This window comes from Vidua chalybeata, chromosome 7 (genome assembly GCF_026979565.1).
Source record: "Vidua chalybeata isolate OUT-0048 chromosome 7, bVidCha1 merged haplotype, whole genome shotgun sequence".
NCBI lineage: Eukaryota > Metazoa > Chordata > Aves > Passeriformes > Viduidae > Vidua > Vidua chalybeata.
Window position 1 is genome coordinate 9,140,733 of NC_071536.1, and position 18,410 is coordinate 9,159,142.

General features: G+C 46.6%; 2 protein-coding genes across 2 annotated transcripts in view; one reads left to right on the forward strand and one right to left on the reverse strand.

Moving 5' to 3' along the window:
• NABP1 (nucleic acid binding protein 1) overlaps positions 1 to 16,608 on the forward strand; it is a 93,674-nt gene extending 77,066 nt beyond the window's left edge. The window contains exon 7 of the mRNA XM_053948474.1: positions 16,541 to 16,608. Within this exon, the coding sequence (XP_053804449.1) occupies positions 16,541 to 16,593 (53 nt within the window). The 3' untranslated portion in view covers positions 16,594 to 16,608. The remainder of the gene's footprint in view (positions 1 to 16,540) is intronic.
• TMEFF2 (transmembrane protein with EGF like and two follistatin like domains 2) overlaps positions 10,973 to 18,410 on the reverse strand; it is a 125,321-nt gene continuing 117,883 nt past the window's right edge. The window contains exons 9-11 of the mRNA XM_053948470.1: positions 17,265 to 17,423; positions 12,628 to 12,714; positions 10,973 to 12,225 (exon numbers count right to left, since the gene is read on the reverse strand). Coding sequence (XP_053804445.1) covers positions 12,129 to 12,225; positions 12,628 to 12,714; positions 17,265 to 17,423 — 343 coding nt within the window. The 3' untranslated portion in view covers positions 10,973 to 12,128. The remainder of the gene's footprint in view (positions 12,226 to 12,627; positions 12,715 to 17,264; positions 17,424 to 18,410) is intronic.

Here is an 18,410-nt window from a genome sequence, read left to right on the forward strand (position 1 = left end):
ATAAACATTTTTGCCTCAGTTGGCTCTGCTCTAAGAGGGACTATTTTTGGTGCAAAGGAAAACGTGGCACTTTTGATAGAATAGAGTTTTTCTTTCCAAAATCACCATTTGCAGGGATCCAGCCTGGGCAGGAGCCTTGGGCTAGCCCCCTGGAGGTGTTCCTGCACAATCTTTCTTAAAAATGTTGGGTTTTTTTTAAAGGGATTTGGAGAATACACCTAGGCTTCACCATCTGGTTCTTCTCTGTGTTAGAAGGAAAGGTTTCTAAGGTCCAGCAGAAATCCCTGAAAACATTCAAGGCCAGTCTGGACTGGCCTCTGAGGAGTCTGGTCTAGCTGAGGAGGTTCCTGCTCATTGGAGGGGGGGGTCATCAACTTGATGACCTTTAAAAGGTCCTTTCCAACTCAAACCATACTGTGAGTCTATGACTGGGCTAATTGGGCCGGTGGCTCCCTCCTCCTCATGATTGTGGGCAAAAAAAAATAGAGCTTTCACCTGTTTAGCCTTTGTAATTACTTTAAAAAAATATTTAAATTCCTAAGTGCTTGAGGAGTATGGACACAGGCCCTGCTGTCTGCAGGGGAAGCCAGGAGCTGCAGGACATGTCCTGCACCCTGCCCAGCCTGTCCCCTCCATCTGAGCTGGGGATGTGCTCACCATCCCTCCTGCCTGCCCAGGCAGTGAGTGGCCTCTCCTAAAACCTGTGCCTCATGGCCAATTGTGCACAGGGAACTGGTGGTGTCAATGTGTTACTTGGAAAATAATTTTAAGGTCTAAAATTTAGACTAGACTCAAGTGTCCCCATAGGGAAAAGCCAGCATCTTACCTTGCTTAGTCATAAACAGCCCAAGGGAGCACTTTGTGCCATGTATTACCCTTTCCTTGCCTTTTGCTCCTTCTCCTGTGTCCATGACATTGCAGATCCTGCCAGATGAAATCCCACTCGCTGCTTACCTGTACTTCCTGACTGAGGGGTTTGACAGGGCATTATTTAATCCTTCTGAAAGTTAAATGCTTGAAACACAGCATCTCAGTGCCCTGGGATGGGTGTGGCCACCCCAACGGGCATTTCTCAGGAGGAATAAGGGCTTGACCTCCATTGCCAAGCTCCTTGCAGGGCTCCCCTTCTCTCTGTCCTGCCTTGTTACTGTACCTGCTGCTCGGGCTTTCCTGCCCTTGCTCTGGCTGCTTGGCATCAGCACACCTAAGCCTTGCAAACCAAGGGCAGACTTCAGGAATGCAAATAATGTTCCCTGTGCATCCAAACCATGTCTCTAAAAACCTTTTTGTCTTGTTCCTTGTTGCCCTGGAGGATAGTTACTTCAAAGAGCGGCCCTGTTGCCTGGTATTTCAGTTTATCTCATTACCATTGTGTTTGCCAAGCCAGCCAGCTTTGCCAAAAACAGAATCAAGGTTGTTGGCAGTGCTGGCTGGCTCGCATCTTCACCCTCTCTGCTGGCGGAGATGCTAATTTCCCCTTGATTGCAAACCCTGCATTCATCTTTTGTGAATAAGCCGTGCCTACAGTCACGCCATAATGGCTTTAAAAACCTGGGCCTGAGCCTGTGGGGCCCTCTGCTCGGGCTGTCCAAGGCAGGGCTAATGGAGGCTGTTAGATTATTTACTTGCCACTTTTTTGGCCCAGGGCAGCAGCTGGCTGGCACCCACAGCTGGCAGAGGGCAGGCAGGAGCAGCATGGGGAGAGAGCTGCTTGGCAGGCAGAGCCACCCAGGGGAGGAGCTGGGGGAGGCACAGCAATGCGGATGGATGGATGGATGGATGGATGGATGGATGGATGGATGGATGGATGGACGGACAGACGGATGGATGGACAGTGGGTGGGTGCAGGGATGCACGCACCACTCAAAGGTCATTTGTCACAGCAGGGGCTGGTTGTAAGAGTGGAGGTGAGAGCTGACAGTTTCTGGCTCTAGGGGCTTCCCTGGGCTTCAGGAAGACTCAGAAGAGCCTCAGGATACCCTCAGGATGGTTTTAATACAATCTGATTTCCCTCTTGTTGTCTTGAGTTGATTGCAACAAACTGTGTGTAAATTTTTTAAAAGTCTCCGGTGCAGAATGCTGAGCTGGCAGCAGTGTAGCCCAACCTGAGCAGTTTGTGCTCGTGCTGACTTGGGCTGGCACTGTCAACATGATCAGAATGGGACAGCAAGCTTTGGGGTTGCTACTTAAAGTCAGTTTAACGGCTGAGGATTATTTTATTGTTTTTAGCATCCCTAAAATGAAACACACCTAAAAAAAAAATAAAATAAAATAGCAAATGCTGGATCTATTAACCAGGGTGAGCAGCAACTGCCACATCCCTGGGCTTTACATTCCTGTTTAGGATAGGCCTGCCCCAAGTGATGCTATGGCTGTTGCTAAGCAACAAGTGATGCTTGCTATAGCCAATACTGCCCTCTTAAAGGTAGTTTGCAAGGAGCAATCTGCTGTGTGCATGACATTAATTTGCAGATGTGTGGATTTGTATTAGTTAGTGGCAATAAACTTTGGCAATGCTTCAGCGTGGTGTTAAAATGGAATACGGTGTGGCATGAAGATATTGTGCAGCAAAAGCATTAAGCCCTCCCCTTTATTTAATTGGAACTTAAAGCTGGAATATCTTACTCACCAAAATAAATTAACAGTAAATCAGGTTACAGAATAAATTAACAAATTAAATTGGGTTACTTGGAAAGTTTAAAAAGGAGGGACATCTGTGAGCTCCTTGCATTACAAATACAGTTACAAAGTCTTGAGCTGGAAGGGAAGGCTCACACAGAAACATGTAACTGTCCCAGTGCTGCTTTGATTTCCAGTCTTTTATCAGCAAAAGACTGGACCTGCTGTAACCATGAATTAAAACTCAGCCATGGTATAATATCAACCCAAGTCAAGCACCCACATCAAGAAAGGCTTTTGCTGCCTGACTTCTTCTAGTTGCCAGAGATTTGCAGAGGATGGGGTTCCTTTCATGGGACATCACAAACTCCCTTTTTCATCTTCTTGAGCTTCTTTTCCTTCACTTCTTTGCTCCACCAGCCAGCACCTCAGTTTATTTCCTGTGCCTGCAGAAGATGCTCCCACCCCTTGCTTGCTCCCCAGGGATGTACCCCTGGTCCTACCTGTGAGTGCAGTGTCTCTCCTCACCCCATAAGCTTGGTGGTGACTTTGGACATGCACAGAGCCATTTGCAAGGCCTGGGCTGAGGTGCTGCTGGCTCTCAGGATGTCCAGGAGGGGCTGGCCTGATGGTCTTGCCATGCCTCAGAACTTCCCTGTGCTCCTTCACTCACCTGGGCCCACTCTCCTGCCATGGTAAGGCTGAGGAAACTCATCTGATGGCAGCAGTGAGAAGGGGAGCTATGGCAAAGTACTTTAACTGTATTACTTTCAGGTGGTTGCCACATCTTTTCTAATTAAAGTAAAATCATCTTAGGACTCCTGAAATGAATATTTGGTATAATGGATTCAGAAAGTGATGAAAATGTTTTCATTAAATAGTGAGAGAGGGAGAGAGACCCTGCAAGGCATAGCGTTTTATCTCAACTCTCTAATAACATTAATAAACTCTTTAATCTTTGTCACGTTTATGACTTAATGGCAATCCTTAAAGACATGACAGGCAAGTTAGAGCTGCCAGGTTCCTTTAACCTATAAGCATTCATATCCTTCGCAGGGTTCTGATTAAGTGGAAAATTCCTCTGCAACAGGCTTTATTCTCCTTGTAAATCTGTGCTCTGTGGTTGTGTGAGTGGCAGGGGATGCTCAGCTGGGACCAGGCCATGCTGTGGGATGGGGGTGTCACCTCCCTATTCCACAGCCAGGTGAGCACCAGGGCTGCTTAGTGTCAGCTGTGGTGTGACCAGTCTTGGCTGTTCCCCTTCTCCCACCTGGGTACTGACCTGGCCCTGCTGGTGGCCCTGCCTGTCACCCAGGGGACTTTGGGTCTGCTCCCCATGAAAACCGTGCTCAGAGTGCTTGGTGGCCAGCTGTGTGCTGTGTTCCCTGCTCCCTTGGGGCTCTGGAGCACTGAGAATCCCCGCCCCTGCGCCTTTGCTCACTGGCTGGGGCAGTCTGTGGTTGCAGACAAGTAATATTTGCTAAGAAACAGCGTTAAGGGAAGAGTGTTTGGTGGCAAGGTCAACACTCCAGTTGTGGATGCTGGAGTTGAGAGCTGCCAAGCCCAGACTTTCCTCTGCCCCAGTGTGCCATTACATGTGTGTGGTCCAAAGAAGCAGATATCCAGGGGGAAAAAGTAGTGTGGATCATATAATTATGGAGCTGCACAACAAGACAGGCACAGCTAGGGGCTGACTTCAGCCTTGGGATTTTCTTTTTTATTTTTCTCAGCAATCTGACAGCTTCTAACCATCAAGTTTCTGACTATAAAAGCTAATTGATATTCCTTTAATGTAAGGGTTTTGCATTTAATCTCCTTTATTTTGTTTTGTTAAAGCTACATGAAAGTGCAGCCTTTTTTCCTCTGCTGCTGGGGCTTGGACCTAGAACATCCATTTTGACAGCTGCCACCCCACTGTTCCCAGCTGGAAGCAGAGGGATGCTCCAGTGGTGGGGTGAGTGCAGAAAAGGGTCATCAGTGGCAGCTCGGTCCCTCCTGGGGACCTTGCACCCTTGGGAGGGCTGTGGCAGCCACATCCCTTCCCCTGAGGCACCTGCAGTGCCCAAACTCAGAGACCTCCACATGGGACAGGTGTTATTTCATCCACATTTGGTTCGCTGTTATCTGCTGCACACACAAGTACCAGCCTGGTAAATTGACTCTTGTAAATGATAAGCTGAAGCCTCTTTGGTTGCGTCTCAGTCACGTGCCAGCAATAAAATGAAGAATCGCCCCTCTTTTATTTGCATAATTTTGATGCTGTCAAAATAGAGACAATGCTTATGTAGCATAAGGAGAATTTTTAAATAGAAGCATTACGTTTTAGAACCCTAATAAAGATAAAAGCAAAATAAACACTGGAATTTGAATTTAGAGAATGAGAGAAGAAAGATTAGGCTGTGCTGGTGAAGTAATGAAGGTAGTGGCTGGTAACAATTTTTAATAGCACATTAATGCTGAATTACTTTGGAATTTCTGCAGGAGTTGAGATGACATCCACATAAACACCAAATGAATTCCAAATGATTGGTATTATCATAAAGAGCACCAAATGAATTAATAATGATGGAACACTTAAACTAAAACGTTATCTTGTCTAATCTGTTTTCTCTTTTACGCACTGCGCAATTCATTTTTAGCCAACTATGACCCTTTCTTTCATTTGTCTTTTAATTTAAAAACATACATATTTATTTTTGCATGGATGTTCTGCTCCTGCACTGTTTGAAGCGGGACTTGGACTAGTCCATCTTCACAACAGTTTTGTGTTGGCCTCAGAAAATTTAAGCAATGGATGGGAAGACATCTGGACATGAGCCTTATTGCTGGGAAAATGACTATGACTAATAAGAACAATAATAATAACGATTCCCTCATGATGGTCCCACATGTGCACAGACCTCAGGGCACCCTTAACAGCGTTTAATAAGCTAAATGGCTCACTTTACAGCAAGGCAATGTCTGCCCCTCCCATGGAGAAACCCAACAGGAGAGGAAGCCTGAGCTCGCAGTCTGTGTGGATGAGCCAAAAGAGATCAGTAAGCAGGAGACTGGGGCTGGTTTTGGGTGTCCCAGGGAGGAGCTGAGCCCCAGCACTGCTGCTACAAGTTTGCCCTTTGGGGTCCCCCATCCCTGTCACATGGGGCTCCTTGGCACAGGCTGGGCAGGGGCCACCAGCACAGCATCGCTGCCTGCGGGCAGTGCTGGCCCTGGCCACTGCAAGTCCCTCCCCACGGCCGGGCTGGGTGTGCACGCTGACATATTAGCAGTCAAATGACATTTAGAGAGCACAAGTCTCACTCTCTCCTGCAGGCCAAGTAAATATCATTAGTAATGATATTAAATCTCAAATTGTGCTGCTGCACTATGGCAACCACTCAGCAATTTGCTATTGCAGCTTGTTCCTAACAATTACTTTCATAGACTTTATTTCTTGGAAAACTATTACTGACCATAATCTTCTACATGGCATGCCATGAAAAGAAATAATAAATTAATTAAAGGAAAAAAGTCAACCCAGCTTTCAGAGTGAGGGTGTAATGCTGCCATGAGGCTGGCATGGCAGGTTTTGGTTTTGTTAGGAAGCTGGGAGCTGCACAGGGAGCTCAGCAGGGTACAGCTCTTCTGCCCTGTCATTCTTTGTGGCTTTGATGCAGGAAATGGTGCAGGTCAGTCAGCTGGCTCTTCTCTACAGTATCCATCACACAAACATAATTTTATTTTTCTATATAAAATTGTGTTTTTGTATGTGCATGTGTATTTATTAGATGTATGAGTACGTAGGCATACCCCTGTGTATAGGGGTACATGTGTGAACACACACAGGTGCATATACGTGTCCATACATGTATTTATACATCCCAGCCTGTCCATACCTGTGTGTACACACACACAGAGCCCCTCAGCTCCCGGCTGCTCCTCCCTGCAGCAGTGCTGCCACTGGCAGGCCGCTGGCCCCACACACGTGCTGTGCTTCTGTGACAGAAGCAACATATAATTATATTACAAATTAACTTGCAAATGCTGGTGGTGATGTACTCCACAGGAGAAAAAAAAATAAAATCATCGGTTTCGTCTTCTCTTGTGTCTTGTAGCTGGTCTCTCCAGCACACTTTGCATCTGTCAGGATCCATGCCCTGGGAGCACTAATCATTTTTATTAACCATTAAACAAGAAGATCCTTTTTATTTGAAAATGTAAAACATGCAGGAAGCACTATCTATAGCCGCTAATTCAGGTCACATTACACGGCTCTGCCTCACCTCTGTGCTCATCCCTGCTCAGCTGAAAGCTCTGCCGCAAAGCCAGCGCTGCCGTCGGGGCTGATGATGGGCTGTCGCCCGCGTTTGCTTTTCGAGCCCAGATCTTACCCTGAATAACTACACCTCTTTTCCCAGTGACCCCACGTAAACCAAGCCCCTTTTAAAGCTTCTCTCGTGGCAAGTTTATGAGGCGTTACTACATTTTCTTACTTGGGGCAGGGGCAGCGGGAGGTGAAGGCACCGCGGTGCCCGCAGAGCGGGTGGCACTGGCTGCGGCCACCTCCGTGTCCCTTGGGCTGGGGCACTGCCGGGGTAACACCCCCAGCGCTGGACCACGGCTCCCACAGCCCTGGGAAAGTCAAATGGGAGAGGGACTGACCCCAAGGCTCCTCCCTGAGTGTCCGTGCTCCCTGAACTGAGTGAAAAAGGCCTCCCATTTTACGGACAAAGCGGTGGTGGCGGGTGCCACCTCGTTAGCATTATAGAGCGGATTCCTCACATGCTTTTTTTTATTCTGCAGCTTGGCTGCTGCTGTGTGAGACTGCGGAATATTTTACTGCCTTGTGGCTCGCATTCAATACGGCAAATAAAAAAAAAGAAAATGAAAAGTTGACAAAAAATCCTGCCTTTTTTTTTTTTTTTCTTTTTACATGCATCTCTGTTTTTAACAGCCCTCCTGCTGTGACAAAACTGTTAATTAAACTGAAACTAAAATAAATTAAGCTCGCCTAATATGACAAGCATTTGAAAGCAAAGCATCAGCCCAAGGGCTGGCAGGGTAGGAGCTGCTGTGCCTGTTCCTTGTGTCCCTCCTGTCCCCCTGCCCCTCCTGCTTGCAGGTGCCAGCAGAGGCTGCATTGGTGGCACTGTCAGAGTGCAGCATCCCAGATGCTCTGTGTATGTGGGGGGCAAAAAAATGAGATTTTGGCTTCCATGTCAGAGAGAGCATAGTGTAAGAGGCTCCACCAGCCAGGCTGTGGCCTGTCGAGACCAGAAATACTGCTAAAATAATTGTATTATTTATATCATTAATAAGAATAGTTTTAAATAAGTCTAACTTCATGTGGAATGGCCCTGTGTTTCTCTATCTCCCTTCAAGTTCAGCTGAGGTTGTTGATAATTCTGGAAAAGCCCCACCAACAGCGCTAGACACCCTCACCTTGCCTTACAAACCTGTGGGGGCTGCAGACACCTTCCAAGCAGAGCTGCAGCCTGGCCATGCACCCATAAATTAAAGAAAGGGCCAGGCTGGCCGAGGCACAGTGCCGGCTTTGATGTGCAGTAATGAACCTCGCTTTTAATTCGGGGCCGTAACTTCCATGCCGACGCAAAACTGGAGCTGGGAAAAGCTGCATGCATAATCAGGGGTGAAAGCAAGGATGCGGCGTGCGATGTGTCTGATGTTGGATGAGAGGGAAGATAGCCTTTAATCATTTTGTTTTCAAAGAAGCTTTAGAGAGCTCTTTGAAGATGAGGCTTTTTTGAGGGCTGCTTCTGGAAAATAGGAGGCAGCGATAGACGGCACCCGCGCCCACCGCGCCCGCTCGGTTAACCTGTGCACGGGACACACCTGGGCATCCCTGCCACCAGCACGGCTGGCACAGAGAACCTCTGCAAAACCAGAGCTGCCCGTGCTGGTGACACCCTGAGGGAGCAGGAACACACCTATTCTAAGCAGTTAGAATAGGGTGTCCAGCATGCCTTCATTAATTATAACAGTTTTGTAATGATAATGTTCTGTAAATCATGTCTTATTATCTTTGGATGAAAGGGACTGATAATGAACATCTAATCAGACTTTAAGGAGAAGCACCACGATGGTGAGGCATGGGGCTGTGCCTGTCCTGTGATGCAGCATTTGGGGTGGGCAAAGGTGAGGTGTGTGTCACACATGCCTCCCTCCACAAGGCCCCACTGCTGCAGTCAGTCAGGGTGGTAGCTGCAGGTCAGTTCCCTATGGGCTGGGATCCAGCCCAGCATCCGAAGGCACAAAGGTGTGGGAGCCATCTGACCATCCCAGGCTGGGGAGGGTGAGGGGCTCTGCCAATAGCATGCCTGGCTTTATTTTGAGGACTGAGGTCAGGATGCTGTTTGTATGTGGTAAATGCATCACATACAAAATAAGGACATGGTTTCTTGCTCCAGGAATGTTACAGGCTGATCCTTAGGGAATGGGTGTGCCAACAGTCCTATTTTTACCTCTTAATTTTACCTTTTATACCTTTCAGTGAGGCTTGTGGTAAAACAACAGCCAGGAAGTGATTCCAGGCTGTTGGGCCATGTGTGCTGCCCCAAAGCCATGACATTGAGTGTGGAATACTGGTATTTTCAGTGGTTTTTGCGCATTTGGTCATTTAGTGTGGTTTTTAAAGTAGGTGAATGCTGGTAGTTGAGGTTATTTGCAGTTGTCATTGTGCCATGAAAAGAAAGCCTATGAAACAGCCCAAAGAGATGAATTACTGCCCTCCCCAAGGACTGAGTCTATCTCCACGGGCATCACAAGGGACCTTGCTCTGTGCTCAGTGCTGCTGAAGTGTGCACTGAGAAGAGGACAAACAGCAACACATTTTCACCCCTCTGTGTGACTCCAAGAAGAGGAGCTGGGCTCTGCCTTGGTGCATGGCACAATTCTCATTGCCATGGCTTTGCCTGGCCGGGTTTTTATGTGCCCAGCCCACCTCCCTGCATCTTCTGTTAAACTGCACAGACATTGCCACGTCTCGAGTTCTGGCCAGCATAGGGGTCTAACAAACACACATTTTCCAGACCTTCAGAAAAGGAAAAATCCACACCTCCAAATTTGCTGTGTTTTGTAGTTTCTGCAAATGTCTTTGGTAGAAATCTCCGTTCCTGTACGTACAGCCCCAAGACACCGTTACTGTCAGACTGTGTGCCCATGCCAGCATGTTGAAGTTAAGTTTGATAGACCGAAAGAGGTGGGACCTGCCCCATGTGTTGAAAATAAAATCCCTTTCCCTTCTCTGCCCTCCTGTCTGCAGCAGGTATTTAAATGTTGGCCTTGCTGGGGAGGTGTGAGGCTTTGTGACAGGCCCTGCAGCTGGGGATGCAGCTAATGACATCTGGCAAATGCTGTTTGGGGATAAAATGTGCCACTGCTCTGTAAAAGCCAGGCTCATAAGGTTGAGAAGTTTGGAGAGAGTGTGTTGGACTCCTATTTTCACTCCTAAGTGATGGTGTGATATTTTTGTCCAGGCCAAACCTTGCCTTTTTAAATTAGGTTTATTGCTATAGCTCCATGGCAATGTGTATGTCCTAATGTTTGATTTTTGTATCTAATGTAAGCAACCGACATAAACAATCCAGACCTGATTGTCTCAGTGGGGGGACTGACATTTGGAATTGGCTCAAAATATGTGGTTTTGATGCTGTTAGAATCCAACTCTTCACTCAGAAGCACAAAGTACAAAGGGAGGGTGTCTGCAGGTTAGAGCTACGTTCGCCTCTTTCAGCCTAATCCTCAGCCTGCTGCTGAAGTGCTCCTCCTGCAGAGGAGCTCGCTGCCATTGCTGTGTCAGGTGTAGCAATGGAGGGGTCTCAGGAGGGACACTGTAATGCCACTTGGGCATGAGTTACCAGAGCTTGCAAAGTCTCCCTAGAGGGGGTCTTGTGCCCCCAAACCTGTACAGTGCAGCGCTGCCGTGCCTGGCCTGCGCTCCTTGTCAGACCACCCTGGCTGAGCCTGAGCGTGGGACACAAAGCCTGCAAGGACTGGGACAGAGAGGAGTATCTTGCAGTGGGTTTGAGCCTGGAAACGTCCCTGTGGTGCAGCCAGCCAGGATCACATCTGCTCTCAGCCTCTGCTGTGCACTCCTGCCCGACTCTATCACTCTTCCATTCTGAAAACAAGGCTCCAAGACTGGAGAGCTGGGGCGAGGGCTGAGGAGCAGAGGGTTGGGGGACAGCCCTCTCCCCTGCCTTGGCCCAGCCTACAGTACCAGGGAGCAGAAGGTCCTTGCAGGGCAAGCATCCCAGTGCCAGAGAGCTGCCCTGTGCCATCATCTGCCCCTCTGCCTGTGCAAGCACCACTCCCACTCCCATCAATCAGCACAGACCAGGTGTCTGGAAGCATCTCTTGCCAATCACCTTTTATTACCTTTAAAAAGCCAAAAAACCCAGAACAAGACAAAAACTGAGACCGTGTGAACATCATGCAATGGATTCACTTTAAAGCAGGCTGGGGTAGGGAGGGGAAGACCAAAAGTCATGTTAGAGTAGAAGTATCGCTGCACCCGTGTCTGAAGACCAGGCTGGGTGGGCTGTCACTGGTGGGGTTGGTGGTGACTGCTGTGAGTGACCAGATGGATGCTGAAGCAGGAAATGGAAACACACTCATGAGACATCATCCCAGGTAACCCCAGGTGTGACTCTGACATGGTGATGACAGTGAGAAATACTCCTAACTCTTGTCTTGGGTACGTTCTGCCTGGGCAGTCTCTTTGGAGAGGAGCAGCACAGTGACTGCTGTTACAAGGGCTCTTTAGTTCAGTTCTGGTACTCAGTGGGACTAGAGCTTGGGCACTCAGTGCAGAGAATGTTATCCAGCAGCAGCAGTGACATTACCCCACTCTGCCCTGCAGTCTCACTCTGCTGTCTTCAAAATTCACAGCACAAACTAGAGCAGAATTACCTTCTCGAGAGGCTGTGCTTTGGAGAGTTTCAGCTATCACAGAAATAACTTTGCATCTTGTCCATCGTGTGGATGTGACAAAACACATGCCCTTATTTTCCTGAGGTATAACCAACATTTGGGTTCATTACATTTAATGGAGTAGGGTCACCCATAAAGTTATTCATAAGGTATTTTCTGAGTGTTTTTCACCTTCTCTTTGAAAAAATAAATTATATCAGCATGTTCACAAGGTGCAAATGGGACTGGCATTTCAGCTGTTATTATGTTATTAACTTTTTTAACCTAATAATTTTCAATCAAGAGTGAGAAGCAATTTTCACTCACTCCAGTGACCAGAGTTGGAGATTCTGCCAAGTGTTCTTGTAGGGTTCACCTTGACAGACACCTAATTCCATCCCAAATGGAAATGCTACCCCCGACACTCTCATTGCGGTCACCGAGAATTTCCATTTCCCCTTCGGTTAGGACTTAATTTAGAAGGCAAAGACTTCCTAAGCTATGGGAGAATAAAGATAGATGGCATGGGAGAAGAAGGCTGATGAAATGTAGTTGACTCCGGATCTGAAATATTTTATCCCTTCTCAATGTAGGTTAAATTATTCTTCACCTTTCCCACATCCATAATTGTCGCTGATCTTGGACCAACTCAAAACCCTACTACTGAGTTCAGTAGACTCAAAATTGCCACTAGAACTGGAAAAAGAAAAAAAAAGAGACTAGTTAGTGTCCATACACAATATCCCAAGACTATACACAGCTATGAGATACAGCAAATTTAAGAAAGGCAATTTTTTTCTCATCACTGAGTATTTATTATATATAACAAATACATGAAAAAGAAAAAACTATATTGTGTGATATAAATAGTTTATTTACATTACAGAAAAACATCAAGACAATGTATACTATTTCAAATATATCCATACATAATCAAATATAGCTGTAGTACATGTTCTCATTGGTGTAGATTACCACAAATGCAAGGCAACATGTGTAGATCTTGTCTTAATCTTTTGTCTATAATACTGTATTTTGTAGTCCAAGCTCTCTGCAGTTAGTTTTGCCATTGTGGAAACATGCGCTCTTTAAATTAACCTTGTCGATGCTCTTGTTGTGTTGTCTGAACTGTAGTGCCCTGTGTTTTGCTTCTGTCTGTGGATTCTGTTGCTCCTGGGACATTTCCTGGAAAAGAGAGTTGTGAGAATACACGGCTCTTAGCAACACATCTGCTCGAGAGGTGGCGGGGGCAGCAGGGACGCGAGGGCAAGAGGGGCATCCTCCAGCCCTCAGTGCCTTCCTCCTCAATGAAATGAAACCAGCTGGCTAATGGCAATGGCACCACAAAAAAAAAAGCCACCACATCCCCAAACACATACTGTGAACAAAATTATGGCAAGGGAGATGTTTGGATTCCTGAACCCTGGACACTCTGCGCTGCAGTGATCCCAGCTGCACCGCGTTGTTCAGCTTTGTTCAGAGTTTATTTTGAGCGAGGTGCGGGTGGAAGATCCACGATGATCCCATGCTCACCTGGCCAGCACCCCAGGTCTGTGAGGTGCTTACACAGTGGCTGCCTTTCCAAGGCCCTAAGTGTCTGCAGCCCCCAGGTCTCCATGGAAATGCTCCATGCTCAGCCCATGAGCAAACACCGTGCCTGCACCGTGCCACGGCTGCTTGGCTTGGTGAGGAAAGCGTTTGTTCTGGAAAGCCCCAAATCTGCTATTCCTTTGGACAGCTGCAGGGGCAAACCCCTTGTGTCTCAGGACCTCCAGTGTTCCTCAGTAAGGGCACGTTTCAGCCTTTCACCTGCAGCAGCACCTGCTGAGGGGATGCTATATTTCTCCCTAATGGAAAGCTGATGGTGTGTTTCTGGCTTCCTCTCATGGAAAGGCACCCTCAGGCAGAAAGCATGGAGAAGTTTAATCCCAGGTGGAGGCCACAGGATATTCTAATCAGCTGAAAGCCAAGGGTGGTTGTGGTAAAAACTGTGGGCAGCTGCACAACAGACACTGAAACACTCTCTTGGAGTGCCATGAGAAGAGGCCCCACAATACTCCAGATGACACTGACATGAGAAAAAAAATCCCTTTGTATGGGGCTGACTTGTTCTTCTGTTACAGGAGGGCTTTCAGCAGCACTAGGTGGAACCCTATGGGTTATGCACTGGGGAGACCCCCCTCAGTGCAGTGAGAGCTTAAAGCACTTGCCTGCAGCTCTGTGTCAAATAACTAAGAGCAGAACAGAGTGAAATAAAATAAAAAAGGTCATTTTTTCCCCCCGCTGTTGAATGGGAGTGATGTTATAGTTTTGTGACGTCAACTGAAAGGCTAAACAAGAGTATGAGAACTTGGGAAGCATTTTGAAAAAATGCTGGAATACAATTATGTAAGTGTTGAGCAAAATATGGGTCAGACTGTCCTGACTTGCCTCACTTTTAAGCCACCAGGACCACCCCCTCATGAGAAGCTGTATGGCTGTGGGCTATATTTTGCCTCGTTCCTTCCTGGGAAGCAGTGAAGTAGGCTGCTATCAATACTCCAGGAAAAACCAGGCTGCGTCTCCTGCGCTCTCAGGGGTCACGGCAGAGCTTTCATTACGGAACGGAGGCAGACTTCAGCCGGTCTGTGAGCTCAAGACGAACTCATTATTCACTGTGAGTTCCCTGGGAAGGCCGTCAAGATTCGGGAGTGAGTCAGGGAGCCGCTGCTGGCAGGCACAGAGCTGGCTCCCCGTGCATCACGGGCACACCGAGAGCCCTCGGCCACTGTCCCCGCACGGCCTCTCCTGCCCGGCCGGCACAGCGGGGCCTCGTGGTGCTCTGCAGGACATGGCCAGTGCCACTTCCACGGGCTGAGACAGCCCCAGTATCTGGATTTACAGCCCTGCTTTGCCCTAGCACTCAGCCATGTGAAGTAGGGTTAGGGAACCAGGGCACAGTGGGCACAACCAGACTGATTTTCTATGAAATGTGGAGGAGCCAGGTGGCTGGGAGATGATGAGGATGCTCAGCAATCCCAGGGGATGCAGCTGTGCATGGTGGATACCAACTGCTCCAACTGGAAGCAAGGAGATGAACATCTCATAGGCACTTTCCCCAAACCAACACTGACAGTATCTACATAGTCACTTCAAGCTCGAGAGAAATCAATTCAAATGTAGAGATTACTCCAATTAAGATGATGAAAAAGCATCTTTAAACCAAAAATGCCCATGTTTCAATTGTACATTACCCATGGCTGGGAGCTTTGGAAGGCCCCAGGCTGCTTACACACAATGCTACTGCATTTACAGGTGGGTTGTATCTGAAGTGCAGCAGGGGTTCTTAAGGGGAGCACTGGCATTTAACCAGCTTTTGAGACTTAATCATCTGCTAAAAATGAGTGATAGGTTTTCCTTGGTCCTTAACTGTTTAATCAAAAGTCCTTTGTAGTGCACTGTGTGTGGGGTGCATTCTTTTATGAACACAGCAGTTACATCGATGTAAACCAAGTACTGGAGCACACGCTGCCCTCCCTCCCTCCCCCCACTGAAGCTTTGCTCGCGAGTTCGAGTTACTCACAATGTGATTCATAGCAGGTAAAACACGTTACGCATTCATTTTTAATCAAGTTATTTCTTCACATAAATAAGCTGCTGTGACTAAACATTAGGGAAGCACTAAAAATGCAAAGCTGTAAAGAAAACTGCTGAGAATCATTATTACACTAGGCCATACCTATATTATTTGCCATTCTCCTTCACTTTAATCACTGCTTCTTTTTTTGCCTTATCTCTAAGCTGAAAGTCCTTGGGCAGACTGTGCCTCACTGTTTTACCTCTTGGCCTCTGGTTCCCTACTCCTCCACCTCAGAAACTTATTCCCATTGCTGGCAGTAGTGACGAGTAGAGTCACTTAAACCCCAAACATCATCACTTCTGTTGGTTGCATTTTCAGCTGAGTTCATCCTCTGACTCTGTTGGTTGTGTGGCTACAGAAATGGTAATGGTAGCAACTTGGAGGGCCAAGTGCCCAGAAGGCAGAGGAAGGGGCAGGGACAAACCTGATCTGTCAGCAGCCTGTTTATTCAGATTAAAGTGTCTGTGCAACAACAGCCCTAAAAGTCACCAGGACTTGCCGAGAGCCTTCCAGCAATGGAGGACACCCCCAGAGATTTGCACCAGAGATTTTAAGGTAAAATTTTAAAAGCAACAACAGTAATGATAGCTGGAAGATTACAATGGTAGTTTTGTGAGGCTCACATGGATGTGGTGCACCAAACTTGCTTGATTAATTAATTAGCTGAAGTTGCACCGAAATGAGCAGCAAAGAATTTGGCCACAATGCCCTCTGAGTGAAGTTTCCCTTCTTTCTCCCAGGAACCTGGCAAGGTGGTTTCAGCACTTTCAGGGATTCAGGGAGTGGAGTTCAAACCAGTACAGTCAGGTTCCCCAAAGCAGACAACTTCAAAAACTCAATTGCTCATGCATATGCTGCCACAACGCTCTCTTGTCATGTGGATTTCTCTTAGGCCACTTAAGAGCACACTTCTGCAAATGTATCTCAAATCATTATGCTGGGATGGAGGATGCTCTGCAGTAATTACATGCATTACAGAAAAAAGTCAAAAGATCATAAATTGACTTGGTTACAAAGTGTGTGGGGAAAAGGTACTGTCTCTGTATGAAAACAGTGTGACAGGTAATTTGCATTACAGTACTGGATCACTCAGAGCTCCCTGTCTTCATTCTTCAGTATAAAGTACTTTGCTCACTGCAGCAAGGTGACAAAACTAGACTCGACAAAACAATACACATTTATTCCATTATCAGTTACTACACCACTTTCTTTCTCTCACTACACGCTGTATTTTTAGTTGTTTGAATTACCTCTGTGAATACCACCTCCTGTAATCTACTGCCTCATTAGGTAGTTGCCATTCAGGTGATGAACTCTGGCTAAAAAAGGTTTTGTTTTGTGCCTTTAGGCCAGAAAAGGATTTATGAAATTTTTTTTTTTATTCTTTTCCAGGAACAAATGCTCTACACTTGTCTTCCAGCCAGGTAGTGCAACTTAGCGACTGAAGTAAAGTAGAGATTTTATTTTATATGGAGGTATGATACTTAGCTTTTTTTTTTATTTTAGAAAGAAAATAAGTTTTAAAAGAGTGATTTATCAGTGTTGCTAACTACCCTGGGGCTTTTTCCATTCACACAACCCTCTTCTCCTCACTAAAGAAAAAAAAAAAGACCCGACTACATCATATATAGAAGACCCTAAAACATGCGCAGTGCCTTTGAACATGCACTCAAGCCTAATGAAATCATTTAATCAGCAGGGTTACAAACAGGCTTAAAAGTCTGTGTGCTTTGCCTGATTAGGACTAAGGGAATGGGCCCTTAAGGAAGCCAGATGGAGATATGATTAGTTTTATTAAGTGTTGATCCAGCTGCTGTATTTATATTTCCCCTATTTATATGAACAATATTTGTCCAAGCATCTGAATACAAAATAGAGAACTTCACTTGCTGTAGGCACCGTTGCTACCTAAGTTTGATTAAGATGGAAATAAAAATTCAGTCATAATAATGAAGGAGCACTGGCTGGCTGGACCAGATGATATCTTCTGTTTGTTGGTGAATGAAGTAGCATTTGTTATCAGTAGTGTCACTGCAGAAATCAGTATAATCAGCGCACATTGCAGGAAAAACAAAAGGATTTTCTCTTTCTACTGTAAAATACCAGAGATACTGACCTTGTAATACAAAGGACTACAACACAGATGATAGCAATCTGGATGGTTCCAATCACAGCTGCTATTAAGACATACTGAAATCGTACTGGACCTGGAACCACATATAAAACGCTGTAGTCCTTTTTTTCACAGTGTTGTCCAGTATAGCCGGCATCGCATCTGAAATAAAAAAATATTTTTTTCCTTGTTATACCTGATGCTTTTAACGAATGCTGGAAAAATTGTATTTGGAAAAAAAATTAGTGGCTGAAGCATAAGCTTATGTGTTTTTTTTTGTTGATTTTTTTTTTTTTCAGAATGGACTCCCACAGAGAGAGTATCAGTTAGTGCTCAACCTCTCAGAGGAAAGACTTGTGGTCCTCAGTGACACCAAGGTCTGTGAGAGTGAAGAACACTGTGAGAGTACCAGGAGGTGCCCAGGGGACCAAGACATAACTGGCTTCAAGTGGAACTACTTGCACGTTGTGATGAGAACCCATTTAGTTCCTCGCACAACATACTTTAGATTTCTCCCTTTCTTTGGGGAGGTGGGGGAGGGTGAAAAGCCATCGAGCTGTGGTTCCTTATGCAGATTACCCCTAAGGAGGTGATAAGCAATCATCCAGGCTCCATATGAAATGTGATTAGATGTTCCTGAAAGTGGATACATCATTTACATTTCGTCTGGTTGCTATAAAAAGCCCCTCTATTGATGCTGCAGCCATCCACCCCAATGCTGCCTGCTGCACTGCTCACCAGTTCCCCTCCTGCAGCCTGACAGCTCCACTCTGCTCTGTGATTTTGGGGCCAAGCAGTGCTTTTACAGTTTTAGCTCTTGCCCTGTTTCCCCTTAATTGCCCAAGCAAGATGTGAAAATCCAGGTCACTGGCAGCAGCAACTGCCAGGGACTGAGACAGATGGCTTGGGCTCCTCTCAGGTGTGTTAGTGGGGCACTAACCCCGATGGGTTAAGCCTTTTCCTTCCTTCTCCTGCATTCCCACAGCTGCCAGCACCTTGAGGAAATGATATTTTTCAGCTGAATGGAGCACCTAAAATGCAGAAGCTGCAAAGAGCAAAATGTGTCCTGGCTGCTTGTGTGAACTGGGAGAAGCTGGCGTGAGGTTCTGCCCTGGGGAGAGTCTGGTGTGTATCTTTGTGCTCCCATTC